This window comes from Camelina sativa, chromosome 11, assembly GCF_030686135.1.
Source record: "Camelina sativa cultivar CO46 ecotype springtype chromosome 11, ASM3068613v1".
Classification (NCBI taxonomy): Eukaryota; Viridiplantae; Streptophyta; class Magnoliopsida; order Brassicales; family Brassicaceae; genus Camelina; species Camelina sativa.
In genome coordinates this window covers 9850168-9864654 of record NC_141890.1, presented here as the reverse complement: position 1 = coordinate 9864654, position 14487 = coordinate 9850168, and the positions used below count along the sequence as shown (strand labels likewise).

At 36.5% G+C, this 14487-nt stretch overlaps 2 protein-coding genes and 1 pseudogene across 2 annotated transcripts; all 3 read right to left on the bottom strand.

The window, feature by feature from the left end:
* Positions 1-5: 5 nt before the first annotated feature.
* LOC104727833 (Bifunctional inhibitor/lipid-transfer protein/seed storage 2S albumin superfamily protein) lies at positions 6-627 on the bottom strand. The gene has a single exon (XM_010446903.3). It carries the CDS (start codon positions 508-510, stop codon positions 181-183), a length of 330 nt encoding a protein of 109 aa, XP_010445205.1. The 5' UTR covers positions 511-627; the 3' UTR covers positions 6-180.
* A 3369-nt stretch (positions 628-3996) lies between these two features.
* LOC104727832 (E3 ubiquitin-protein ligase UPL5-like) lies at positions 3997-5220 on the bottom strand. Its single transcript, XM_010446902.2, has one exon. It carries the CDS (start codon positions 5218-5220, stop codon positions 3997-3999), a length of 1224 nt encoding a protein of 407 aa, XP_010445204.1.
* A 3430-nt stretch (positions 5221-8650) lies between these two features.
* LOC104727831 (putative F-box/kelch-repeat protein At4g22430 pseudogene) lies at positions 8651-10826 on the bottom strand (annotated as a pseudogene).
* Between the last annotated feature and the right edge of the window lie 3661 nt (positions 10827-14487).

The window sequence follows — 14487 nt, the reverse complement described above, 5'->3', positions numbered from 1 at the left end:
CAATATAGGTAATTAAAGAGTTTTTATTTATTTTTAATTAGATGAACAAGAGATACAACATATATGGAAATTAAACTTAACGAAGTAGTAATGTTTTCACTTTATTTCAACAACAACATAGATGATGCTAAACACGCGTATACTTTTCAGAGAAACAACGGAACTGGTCTACTAATTTCGTCATAAAGAGAATGGATCGCATCTGAAACCACGTGGTGGATAGTCGGCCTGGCAAAGGGAAAGAACTTTAGCTAGTCCCACAGTAAACGAATAACTGAGGCCTACGAGTTTAATGGCATCGCAGATGCATACAGATGCCACAGTGGCGTCAAGCCCAGTCACGAGATCGCAGCATGGCCTCACTGTTTGAGAGTTGATAATTGAGCCGATGCCAAATATGTCGCTACAAGCTTCGATGTCCCTGGGACACGTCGGAGTTTGGGCCACGGTGAAGCCAAATAAGACGAGGTTGATGGTGAGGAAAAGAGCTATAGCGTTCTTTGAAGCCATGTTATTGACGTCTCTTTCTTGTTTTGAACTTCTTCTTTATGTGTGTTTAGAGAGGAATGTTGAGTATTGAGTTTTGGAGGTGAGGCCTTGAATTTATAGTGTTTTAGAAAGTTTAGTTGCTTACTATAAGCTATATATATATATATATATATATATATATATATATATATATATATATATGTGTGTGTGATTAACAATTATCTAACGTCTAAAAGTCAACTGAATAATTTCTATATGTAGTTAATGAATAAAAGTAAGTTTTGGTCCTACATGTAGCTTGCACGAGTTGCATCTCCCAAATATACGTAAGTAATTTTTACGGAGCACATAAAATAAGTTTGGCAAGGTGAAAAACATTTGTTCATAGAATAGAGAATACTAGTATCATGACGTTTTCGGACCTTGGTTCTTGTAATAACACTGTGCTCCTTCGGTTTCCTCTCCAACAAAGCGGTTTTCACAAAATGTGCTTCTTTTTCTTTCTATTACTTCAATGGGCATGTATATAAACAATAAACAAATTAGAAAATCAGATTTTGGGAGAAAATAAACGCGAGAAGGAGGGGACTTGTTCTTCATCTATTTAATAGAAAGAAATTTGATTTAAATAGGAAATTAATCAACCTGTTTTAGTGACGACAGCTTGGTGTGAAGAAAATTATCGATATTCAATAATGAAAAAAATCATGTGTGCATGCCGACCACTAACTTTAAGCTCATTTTGATAATATCTGTAATAAAGGAAGCATATTGCTCGTTAAAGAAATGGGAAGAAGTGATAAACATAAATTCACTAATAGATTCAACTAATCCTCGAGAATAAGTCGTGTAATATACGTGACCAGTTAACATATTAATATTATAAATTGCATGAGTATCACTCAACACATTTTACACCCAATTAATTAACTCCCTCGTTTATTTGTAGGGGTCACAATAATATTTAATTAGTTGGTCGAAGCCTACGTTATTGTCAAGTTTTAAATTATTTCTAAAATAATTGTTGAAGACTTTGAGTTGCCGGTATGATATAACACGAAGCTATTCAAAACGTTTCAAACAATCAAACTGCTTCAATGAGTTTCTAATAAGTTTTATTGCACTACACGTTTAAGATGACTTCAAACTATGGTTTACCCTTCCCTTTTTTATTATTTGACTCTTGATCCTCTTGGGATTCTTCTTGGATAACATAATGCTTCATAGGTTTGCCATGGGCCTATACTTATGGATGAAACTGTGATTGAATACCCCATTCGAGTTTAACATATTCAGTCAGAAGATCGAATATATTAGTGATCGGGTTTAACATATTCAATCACAAAATATTCACAACCAATTAAAACTTATTTGAAAATCTTTTAAGTAGAAAGATACATTTTCCCAAAAACACTAATTCGAAAAGGAATCAAATGGTACTTGCATCTTATTCGGTTTTGAAGTAGAGAGATACATCGTTCAAGGAATCAAGTACAAAGATAAATCTGAGAGATACATCTTCCAGTTATTTTTATCCAAAATAGAATCAAATGGTACATATACATTCACAAAAAAAAAAAAAAAAAAAAAAAAGAAGGAAAAATTGAACTCAAAACAGATTACCCTAATCTAATTGTAATGTTAACTCAAATGCATAACAATCTCAAATCTATTCCCAAATATTTTTGTTCTTATTGCCTAATTCAAAAGAAAAGAACATTAATGTTAGATTTTGGTCTACTCTAATGGAAAGTGACCGGATCGGTGTTATCGGTTTAAGTGAAACCAAACCGAGTCTCCTGAATTCAATTTTATTTAGTTCGGTTCAATTAGCGGGCTTTTTGACCTGTATCGGTTAAGGAAGAGATTTTAAATCTCCTCGAAGGATGATTTGGGTGAAGACGACTACCAACGAACTGGGATCTTCCTCCTCCACCGATGGGAAACGCAAGAGGTTCCAAGGACCACAACAGAACAGTCAAGCTTAGACAATCTATTGCCGGCAGAAAGCTCAAAAAAAGATCTCTGGGGAATTTCGTCGAGCAAGTGGCGGGCCAAAAACGAAAAAGTTTGGATGATGGATTCTTTAAAGGATAATCCAAAAGTTGACGTAAACGATGAAGACTTCAGAATATCAGCTGAACGAGCTTAACTAGACTGGTTAGTGGTTTTCGTGGGTGGTCGTGATAGAATTGTTGATGATGCTAGTCTTAGGAGTTGGTAACGGCCTTAAAGAACCAGTGATCTTACCGGGAAGAGCTAACCGTATATGAGAGCATGGTGGTTTAGAGGTTAGTAACTATCTGTGGGATTGGCTAATCAAGTGTTGTAAACGTTTTTGAAGTTTCTAGGTTAATGCCAAAGGCTTCCTGAGAAGGGCTTACAGTGGATGATGATATGGGTTTTGGAAGAGTCGTATGCTGGTTATGAAAAAAGGAATCATGGAGCTGAGGCTAGTTTTACTCTCAGGTTTTTATTGGGAAAAGCCGTTAGATGTTCACTTGATAGTGAGAGAGAACCATAGCCAAGCAAAGTTTCTGATCACAAAAACATGGGTTGCAAGGAAAGTCACGTCTCATGGTTACTTTTGTTCTTTGAAACATGTTTTCCAAAGGTTTCAGTCCAAGACAAGTCAAGAGCTTCATTACAGAACATTGGAAAGAGCTTCTATCATTCTTAACTGTGGAGTAGATGGGTTTCTTAAATTGAGGGAGTTATGTGTTGCTTTAGTGATACAATGCGATGCAAACAGAGATGGTTCTAATTCAGATATTAAATCAGCCGTGAACTTCATTGGTGTCATTGGGTTAGCGCCAGCTCCTTGCACCGGAACAGATGAACACGAAACACAACCAGCAACATTGAGAGTGTTTAAGAACATTGATTGTAGAAGGTTTGAGATGATTCTTGTAGACATTGAAGTGGTCGACAGTAGTAAGCTGGTAAATGTAGGTGGGGAATCCTTACCATTCTTTCAGAGTTCCACTTCCTGCTTAACACCATCACGGTTTTCGCCTTCTTGTGTTTACCAATTTTCAGTGTATTACTCTTTTTGCCTTTTGTAATGATAACAAGTTTTCCAAGGTCGATTGCTTTGATATGAAAGTAACTCATTGGCCCCAATATCAATGTTTATTCGAGTAAGTTCACCAAAAGCAACAGAGAGTAATAAAAAGAAAGAAAGGTTTCTGACGATTAATAAACCCAAAAGGCAAAAGAGATTCAAACATCTAATGTTCCAAAGCAGAGTATAAAAGCCAGAGAGACTACGAGATCCAAAAGCCAAAGATCAAACATCTAATGATTCAAACATCTTTATCTTCCTATTGTCGAAAAATAAAAAAACATCTTTATCTTCCTGATTCAAAGCTCACCAAATCTGGCAGACACATATGGTTGGCAGATGAACCGAAGCTTCATCAGAGTCTCCTTCAGGCTATCATAGACAGGAAGATGCAGAGTAAAGATACATGCATTGGCAGTTGGAAAATGGGTTGATGGCAGAGTCTATTTGGAGATTCTAAACTTTTCTGTCAACCCAAAGAAACCATCTTTAGGAAGGTGACGAATTGCAGCCCAAAAGTGTAACAACTTACATTGTTCCTCATGGTTTAGATCTGTAACAGCCATCCAAAACCACTTTATGGCATCCTCGCTTTCTTCAAACCCATCGTACAGTGTATGCTTCTTCCACTGGTGTAAGTCAATTGTGTTTTCTTCTGCCCCATGAAGCATGTAGTCTACATCTTTCAACGTCAATGAGCTGAAAAAAGTTGAAGCTCTTGTGCCTTGTGAGAGCATTTCACTAAAACCAACTTCAAAACTCTCAATTTGCTTCTCGACCAGAGTAATGTAGCTTTGATGAAACATAAAATCAACATACTTATCCCTGTTGGTACTGCTCACTCTAACTGGTTCACCTTCTTCAGGGAAGAGGGTAGGAAATGTCAAGCCAAGCCCTTCTTTTTGATCGAATTCTGTTGGATCCATGTCCAGTATTTGTCTGAAGCTCTGGTACATTACTTTATCGGTTTTCTCAAGGTCTGTGTAGCAAAGTGTGACTCCAGAAAGCTGGAGGAAGAAGAGCGGGTCTAAGAGTATCCCAATACTGAGGTCATGCCTCAAAGCCAGGCCTAAGAATCTTCCAGCAAAACGAAAGTAAGGCAAATCGTCTGAGACCTGATTGGACTGTGGACAGGGACGGTACCTTCTCATATCATCCGGAGATGTACTGAACAACTGTCTTTTCCTATCAAACAACTCATCCGCAAGAAAATTTGACCATTCTCTCAAAACACCTTCTCCGATAGCAACTTCATGTCTAAACATAGGTGAAACACCAGCGTGGAAGAGCTCCGGCGTTGCCTCACTCAATTGTGTGAAAGAGTCTGCAAAGATGTTACAGCGGTCTACGGTGAAAATAAGCTTTCCCACGTCGTCTTCTTCTGCAACCTCTGGAAACATTCGTTTGCAGAACGTCATGCGGAAACGGTAGCTCGTGAAGTCTTTGATGGAAACAAGCCACTGACTATCCTCTATGGTTGCAAACCTCCTTAAAATCGCACATACTTCGTCTGGCCATGTTTTGAGGATGATCCCGAGATCATGTTTGACAATTTCATTGGAGTGAGATAAAATAGTGAGTTCCTTCAGATTCGAGTGACATATTTTCATATCCCCTTGGCTAGCAATGTCAATCAAGTCGCCTCCTTCTTTTTTTTTCGGGTCCATAGTGACGAGTAAGAATTTCGTGTTAAACAAACAATCATAACCTTCAAGTTGAAGGCTTCAACACCTGGACCTGCAACTGTTCATACCACCAACAAAATTGATATCTCAGCAACATGATGATAATCACAGAAGCAAAAGAGAAACCCTAAAAACTCGAGTTTCATCGATTCAACACAAGACAGAGAAAACACAATTCATACGCCAATCAAGAACGGCTCTGTTTCATCAGACTATGGTATGTAAGAAATCGAACTAAACCAAACCAGCACCAAGCTAATCAGCAAAATCAAAAAGAAAACCTAGAAACTCGAGTTTCAATTCAACACAAGACACAAGAAGAACAAATCATGCGCCAATCAAGAACCGCTCTGTTTCGTAAGACAAAGATATGTACGAAATCGACAAAGATATCTAAGAAATTGAACTAAAGCAGCAACAAGCTAATCAGAAACATCAAAAGAAACCCTAATAATTCGATACCAGACACAAAAACCAGATCATGCGCCAATCAAGAATGGCTTTTGTTCCAGCCGACAAAGCTACGTAAGAAATCGGCAAAGATGAATACGAAATTGAAATAGCCCAGATCATTACGTAGGACGGGATTGTGCTTCTTGTACCAAGAATCCATTGCCAATACTGAAAAATTCCTGCAAATTTTACACCATTAGAACAATTTCTATCGCACATCCAAGAAAAAGAAAAGAAAAAGGGTGAGCGAGAGGAAAAAATAAAGTACCCTACTTGAGAAAAATTAGGGTTTTTCGCCACAAAACTCAATTCAATCGCAAAAGGTCTGGACTTTACAAGACTCAGTGTTTCTCTCTCTCTCTCTGCGCTTGGGGGGGGGGGGGGGGAAGGTCTCTTGGGAACGTTAACGTTGGGGGAGATACATATAAGGAGGGATATAGCCTTTTAAACTTAATGTTAAGAAAAAAAAATAGAGCATTTCGTGATTGGTCCACGTGGAAAATGATGTCACCTCGTTTAGAATTTGAAATATTTTACTTATTATACAAGAAAACGAAACTAAATATTGGAAATGAAATTAGTAATAGTTTTGTTGAGCTTTTTATAGTTTTCTTCTTCTTACTGAAAATAAAATTAATAAATAAATAATTGCTTTGCAAGATTTTCAGGTCAAAGAGTTCCAAAAAAATCAGTTTTGGGGTGATCCCAATAAAGCTAAACTTCAAAATAACACAATCAAAATTTTTTACACTCTTAAAATCAATCTTCATTGTGGCCAACTTGGACCGTTTCCTTGACCTCTTCTTGGTGGTGTTGTTGTTTCCTTTTAGACTCATGGCTGCAAGTTCATTAGCTAATGACTCACACTGGCTACAACCACCCTCTGATGAAGAATCTGACCTCTCCTGCAACCATGCTTCCAACAAAGCTATCCCAAACCGATCTCAATATATATAATGTCTCGGTCTGTTACGTCCCATGGAGTCGCCAAAATTAATGGCTGGAGATCCACCTAGGAGATAAGAGAGTGGTATCCCTTCTGGGATGTAACAGCCTTTTAGCCATAGAGAACCACTACTGCATCCCATTAAGAAAGTTGCGGAACAGTTATTATCTAGCTTCTCTATTTCACGCCTAGGTATATATAAGGTTAACGATTAAACGGTTAAGAATCCAAAGTGCAAGAGGAATCATACCTCTTCCATGACCAAAGAAAAGAAAGAGAGAGCATGATTTTTTTAATGCTTCTGTCAACTCTATTGCACTTGGTTCTATTTCCCTGAAAGTATACACAAATTATGGAAGTTGGAAAACAAAGCATCATAACAAGGTTTAGTATAAAGTATGCTTTACCTTGAACTTTTGATCTCTGAACCAACTCTCAAACTTGTCTTGTGTATCGGTGAGATCACCACCGGGATTCAACAAGTAAAATGTACTAGCGGATCAATAAGAGGGAAGGAAGCATCTAATCAAAATCAGCAAGTTAGTTAAATTTGCATCAACAGCTTATAAACATCAGATGAACCTGAAATCCAATAGCTTCAAATTTCATATTCATCGAACCCAATATTTTTTATCTCATGCAAGAATTAAGAAACGGGTAAGATCTATGTTTTTCATCCAAGAATGGCAATAGATAAACCAAGGAGAACTTCCTCAATGATAGTCAAACTTTCTAACACATGTGTAGGAAAGTGATATAATTGACGAACCTGAACCTCGGAATCTAACACAAGAATGATTAGGTTCCCTAGTTTGGTTGCTGCGTCATGTATCCGTTTAAGGCCAATTCGTGCCACTTTTCAAAATATATTAGAGGCACGCAGCAGAGGTAGGAGTTTTACAACTATCTATCTCTACCTACATAGCAACCATTTCTTAAAGAAAGCTGAGCAACACATGCTTTTCCTTTAAAGTTTTCCGTCCCACCTCCAAGAATAACCTTCAAAAGCACAAAAGGGACGAGACAAAATGTTTCAAGAAATTATAAATTGAACAGTGAAACACAATTCAGCAACTGAAAGATAAACTGTCAATGATTAGAAGCTATGCAATACGCATTTGCACCTTTGTGTTTTTGGCTCAGCTTCCTGGGTACAGAAAGCTCTCAAGCAATACGCAATAGGTAACATGTGAGAAGATGGAGTACCCTTCTTATTTGGCCCATGATGTACCTCACCTTGCTTTTCATACATACGAAATTTGGTCACAAAATATACAAGCAACTAATGAGCTGTTAATTCTTAAGGTACTAGGAGTCTAAGACATATACCAAACCAATATAGAGGTTGCTTGCTTCTGACAGAAAACAAATGCACTCAGTTAGATGTTCAGTTCCAGATGTCCCTGTCACCCTTGCTTTCCATATTAAGATTCTTGCTCTCTTTATATGCATATCCTCAGTGACATAATTAAACATCCTTCAAACAAAAGGATATCTGCTATTTTGATTGGCATCTCTTGACCTAGATTTGACCTTAATGTGAACCGAACTGCTTTTCACAGGCAAGAAGCTCCTGCAAGCATTTAAAGAAAAGAGAAAATGAGAAACATGAGGAAGTACAAACTCGTGTGGGCAACCCATTATTTTATATCCGAAGCTATTTCATCGAGGAGTCTCAAAATTTGAGAGCTTAATGGAGCATGCGGTACACAACATTATCTAAAGCATAGCTCCAGGGATTCTCTATCTTCATGTCTCCAGATCATTCACCATAACTTGAAACATAGTAACATCTGTTAAAGGTTAGAAAAGATAAATTGGTCTTTTAGGTAATAGAAAAAAGTAGTTGGTATTATTAATGGAATATTACCAATACTAAACATTAATCATCTTATATCATACATTATATACATAACACAGCCCATAAATAATGATTTTTCATTTATTTCTAATAAATTAGAGATGAGAAAGAGATAAACACACACACAAAGACATAAACACCTATCTAGCTCTCTATTCCTCCTCCTCAGTTTTGAAGTAAGAAAGTAGTGAAATTGTATCTACCATCTCAACTTGGGAAGGACAAGGCATCGATCCCATCCACCTTGGGAGCACAGATTGGAAAGTAGTGACGTGAACTCCATACTGGCCATCTAAATATGGTTCAAAAATATCATCCATGTGCTTCTCACACATAGACTGGTTCACGAAACAATTTTGAAAATCATCATTAACAGAATGGACAGTGAGGATGTTGTAGTTTTGCGTCTGCAAGTTACATGACACCACATAACGGTTCTGTTGACTCCATATATAGACAATATTGCAATCAAACGGATGCATGGCCAAGGGTGCATAATAACTGATATCATCATCAATACAAATAATCGGGAGGCAGATCTCCCACACAAGTTGCCAGGCTGAATCATCATCGTTGTTCAACAACCTCCAAACCTTCAAAACATTGTGAGCTAATGTTTTGATATACATGACAAATCCAGTGGATGTAGTCAAGGCTCTTTTGAAGTCTCGGTTGTGATTCAAATTATGATCGGGGAGAGGTATAACCCGACATAGATTGGACTCACCATAGAAATCATGAGCTATAAGTGCTCCGGGGGGCACATCAAGTACATCAAAACCTGAAGGAGATAAATAAAGCACCCCATGCAGATTCATAGGATTACTGACGCATGTGAAGTAATGGGGGCAATGGAGTTTCTTGCAAGTCCAGATGCCTGTCTCAGACGAATACACACAAAAACACAAACAAGTTGAGGATCCATCTTGGCTAGGTGTCATTGCAGCAGTCCTAATCACTTTGAAGCTCAAAACAACACCATCTTCGTCCACACGCGTCACCAAACCAGACAACAAAGTTACAAGTAGATATGGAGGGGAAGGGATTACAACCCACTGTTGTAAAAGTGGATTACCCACATAGGAAATGCCATCATATCCGTCCATCAAAACCAATCCGTTGGAAGAAGCCACATAGCCAAATCTACCGCTTATTTCAATATCCTGGATATAAGAACCTAGAGACTTTGGAAGACCCCATGTCTGGCATCCATGGAAGTCAATGAATTCTCTTCGTGGATACAGTAGCGACCAAGAGGAAGAGGTGTTTTGGTGCAGAGACACAAAGAGATTGCGAAAATACACAGATTCCAGTGCCGATTTCCATGTTCTGCACACTGATTTGAATCTGAAAATGCTTCTCAAGGGTAACCTCGCTAGAATCTCTGTCAGTATTGCCTCTGGAACATGTGTGGTGGTGTAACTAGATACAGACGGTGAATGGTTGCTAACATCGACAGTGCTCAGGTCGATTGTGTTCTGTACCATTGACCTGAACCTCAGAGATAGCGGGATTGATATTTTGGCTATAATTTTTACCTGCTGTAAAATCAGTGAAAGGTTTGTCTTCATCATATCCATGGCCATGCTAGGATCAGAAAACATCTGGGCTTGAGGATGGCCCCTGGGAACATGCATCAATCCATTTTCCTGCCACAATCAATAACACTTGTCACTGAGTAATAAAATTATTTGAACAGTACACTAGCTAACTAACGGTAGAGCTGGTAATAATCTTGTACATTGCAAATCTTGTCTAGAGCAAAACAAGGAGACAGTTTAAAGGATGAAAATTTCAAAGACAGATGATTCTACACAATCATTGCTCACACGACAGGCCGTTCGATAAAGGTCAGGTCATAACCCAATCCCCAGAAGCCAGAACCTTTTAGTGCAATGGCACGTTTTCAAATTGTCATAAAAAAAAAGCTCATATTAACTAGCAAATCTCTCAAGGACCTAAACTAGGCTTGACAAACCCAATTTTTCATGCAAGTATCAAAGAACAAATCAGATGAGAGAGAAGAAAGAAAATACTAGCTCATACAGGAAGGCAGAGAAAAGTTTAAAACACTAATCACCCACACACAAGTCCGTTATTACGAAGTAGAAAGTTACAAACTTTACTGAGAGAAACACGAAAGGGGCAAAATCCCAGAGAGCATACCTCGTTGCTGGATGTAGGAGGGACAAAATTAGCACTCCGAGCCCTACTGGCATCTGGAGTTGGAGAAGATCGAATGATCCCTGAGACCAAGTAGCGGAGAATCATCATGACGGCGAGAAGGATACAAAAACCATCAATGCCAACAACCACATATTCCGCCATTGATAAATCCTCCTCTACCGATCCGGATATGAGAGGATCTTCAATGTTGAACCAAAATATTGTGGATGTATAAAACGATTTGGGGAGAAACTCTTTATTATGTGTGTTGCTCATCGATCGATCTCAAGACGAGCCTCCTCTATACTTTCTTTATATGTCTCTTTAATAATCGTATAGTTACAATGAGAAAATAGATACTTTGTACTAATAAAAGTAAATATTCCAAAATCTCTTAAACAACTTGATAAATCAGTAAATATTCTAAATATTTTTAGGGGATGTATTGATATGTATAACGACTTTCAAAAAAAAAAAATTCGTAATTTTAGATTTGAGAGATTTAAGTTGGGTGAGTTTTTATATTATTTGGTGGAATTGTTTGTGATTAATTAGTGAGATTTTAAAGGGAAGAAAAAAAACAGTGTTTATTATTGTTATATGGGAGATTATATATATATATATATATATATATATATATATTTTAAATAATGATTTAAAAAAATTGCGAAATTTTGGTAATTTTAGATTTGAGGGATTTAAGTAGGGTAACCTTAAACTACCATTGTTGTTAGAACCACATAGAAGCCTTTTGGAAACCATGTTAATCAGATACCCTAGGGATGATCCCACTTATGAAGACATCTTGATGAAGCTTTACATTATGATCCCACCTCTACGGAGTGGGGGTTACTGATGCTTCACCAACTTTCTACCTATATCTTGCTTAACATCAAAGGTCTTTAAACCACTAACCAACTACTTCTTGAAGTCCTTTCATATTAGCTTGAAGACTAGTGGCATTATGACCCTCACTCCAAGGAGTGGTTACCACAACCTCATTAAATCATGCTCTAGCAACCTTGTACCAGCAACTACCTTTGTAGTAACCGGTTATCAGAGCCACAACACCCCTGCTCAACCCTTTGGCAACTCAGCTTTGCCAGGTTCATCTCTGCCCAGTCTTCGAAGTTTCAAGACAGTGGCTTCCTACTCCTTTGCCTTGCTCATGGAGTCTGCATCGGTTTGTCTTGACCTCACAAGTTCCATATGGCTTCCTAGCATGTGGTTCACAGCTCTCAAGCTCTTCACATTGAATGCTCCTATCTATCTTTGTATTTTTACTGCTCTATGCTTTGGATTAGTCTACCATGTGTTGTACTTTAAACTTTCCTTGTTTTGTATGTTATTTTCTGTTTGAATGGAATGATAACATCTCTTTTATCAAAAAAAAAGCTTTTATGATATTTGGTGGAATTGTTTGTGATTAATTTTGCTTTCATAGATTTAAGTAGGGTTAGTTATTTAGTACAAGCACATTTTCATGGTTTTCCCTGAAACATAAGATGAGAGAAGCCTTACACGATTTTATCTTTCTTTTGTTTCCCACTTCTGCTGTCCTGTCCTTTGTTATATTTGCTCATAAACATGGCTGAGGACCGCATAAGCAAGGTACATTTTTCATATTTAGAAGCTCCAGTTGTTAAATCCTCATTATGTCTTAGTCTTATTAGCCGTTTACTAAACTCAGCTCTTGTCTTTCATATTCTATTGAAGGCTAAGAATGAGCACATGAGGACATATCCCTAGTTACGCTTACGCATGTGGCTACAAGTTTTATGGCAAAATGTCCACTAACTGTATTCTTTCCACGAAAATACATTGAAAGGTTTCTTGTGGACTATTGTCTCCTTAAGAATCGAAGATTTTAGAACTAATAAAGAAGTAAAACTTATGATCCTTGTAAAATATGTGATGACAATATGAAGTTTAGGGAATCTGATTCCACCTGATAACTCTCTTTCTTGGAACAAACCACAAACCAACTTCCAAGTCCCCTTTGAAGTACACAATCTTTGGTTTTCTCGTCAATCTAAAATTTATAGGAATTAGAAGAAAGGACTGAACAACACCGCTTATATAGGATTTGCTTAAAGCGGTCAAGAATGTTCATGTTGTTCTATATAAGGATATTGCAGGAAGAATAAATCTGAAAAATGTGTATATCTGTGGATTTAGCCAAGGAGTTTATCTCTCTTTGCACCACCATACTTACTCATTTCCATGGTTTTTTTTTTTTTTAGTTACTGACTAAAATTCAACAAGATATGTTTGATGTTTTTGCATTCCGACTGCTGAGTTAGATCTTCTGCAGGTGCGTTTGGCTAGTGATTTTCTTCACGAAGACATTTAAAACATAAGGTTTTAAGACACTAAAACAATTTAATTATTATTTTTCTTTATCTAATATTTTTTTAATTTGAAGACATCTCCAACAATACATTCATTTTAAAAGGACTACACCTTCAAAATAAAGGTTTGAAAGTTAATTTTTTTTTTGAATTTAATGTAAAATTATATTCAAAAGAAAATGTACTTTGTTACAATTGGTGCAGCGTTTGCTTTATGTTTTTGAAACTAAAAATTAGACAGAAGATTAGAAATATAGAACTATAGCAAATGAGCTATTGTCGGGACTGCAACCATAGTTGGTATGCTTCCTCATAACGGCGATCTCCCATCTTCCCGATTGCAGTTAGCTGGTCCTTGATATGCTTATCAACCCAACCAATGAGCTGAGGTGCAGTGTGAGCCGCCTCACCATGCCTCCGTCCATTCCGCTCACGCCAAATGGTATAAACGACTATCTGGAAAAGACTACAACGAAGAAAAATCTCGACACGACTATGTTGATCACTTGAGATGGAGTCAAGTAGAGCAACCCAATCAGTCGAATATTGTGTTCTAAAAATTCCTTTTGCCAAAGAAGCCCATACCTCAGTAGCGTAAGAGTCAATTACTCCAATGATACACCCTCAAATTCCTTTTTTATAATTTTCCTATTTTACATTATAGTCCACAATATTACCAACTATTAGTTATAATGATAAAGCTTTCATATATAAATATAAAACATACAATTAAAAATTAATCAAACCATATTAATAAATACAAAACCTTATATGTTAATACAAAATAATATATAATTTTAAAAAATTATAAAATAAAATTACATGCAAAAATATTACATTACTCAATATAATTATTTTTATAATGCTTCCATATATGATTAATTAGTCTGTTTTAAAACATTTATGCTTAATTTTATTGTTGTATAAAATTTGTTTCTAAATGGTATATCATTCATATATCAATAATTTCAAATTTAATTAACTTATTTGAATTTATGTAGATATATTTCAAACAATTGAATTTAGTAGAAATAGTTGTAAAATTTAAAAGTGATAAAGACTAAAATGAAATATGTGAAAGATTTTGAGGGTTTCAATAATGCATATTCAAATTTGAAGGTTCACTATTTAACCCTTGTTGGAATTGAAATCTCCAGTATTGAGGGTTTGAGGGCTTGTCGGAGATGCTCTTAATATAAGAGATAGAGATGATCTAATGGTCCAGAATTAAAACAACCTCCCAAAACCATACGAGTTTAATTGCGTATTGAGAAATTTAAGTTCCTATCCTAATTTATGAAAATGGTAGTGCATATTGAGAAATTTAAAATGTTTAAAATACTTGTTATGTTTTTGTTATTTCTACTTGTTGGAGTGAAGCAATTTCATGATAATGACTTTAGGAGTATATATTAGTATTATCTAATGTGTAAATAAAAATAACATGGAATATATATCTAATGTTGCCATGA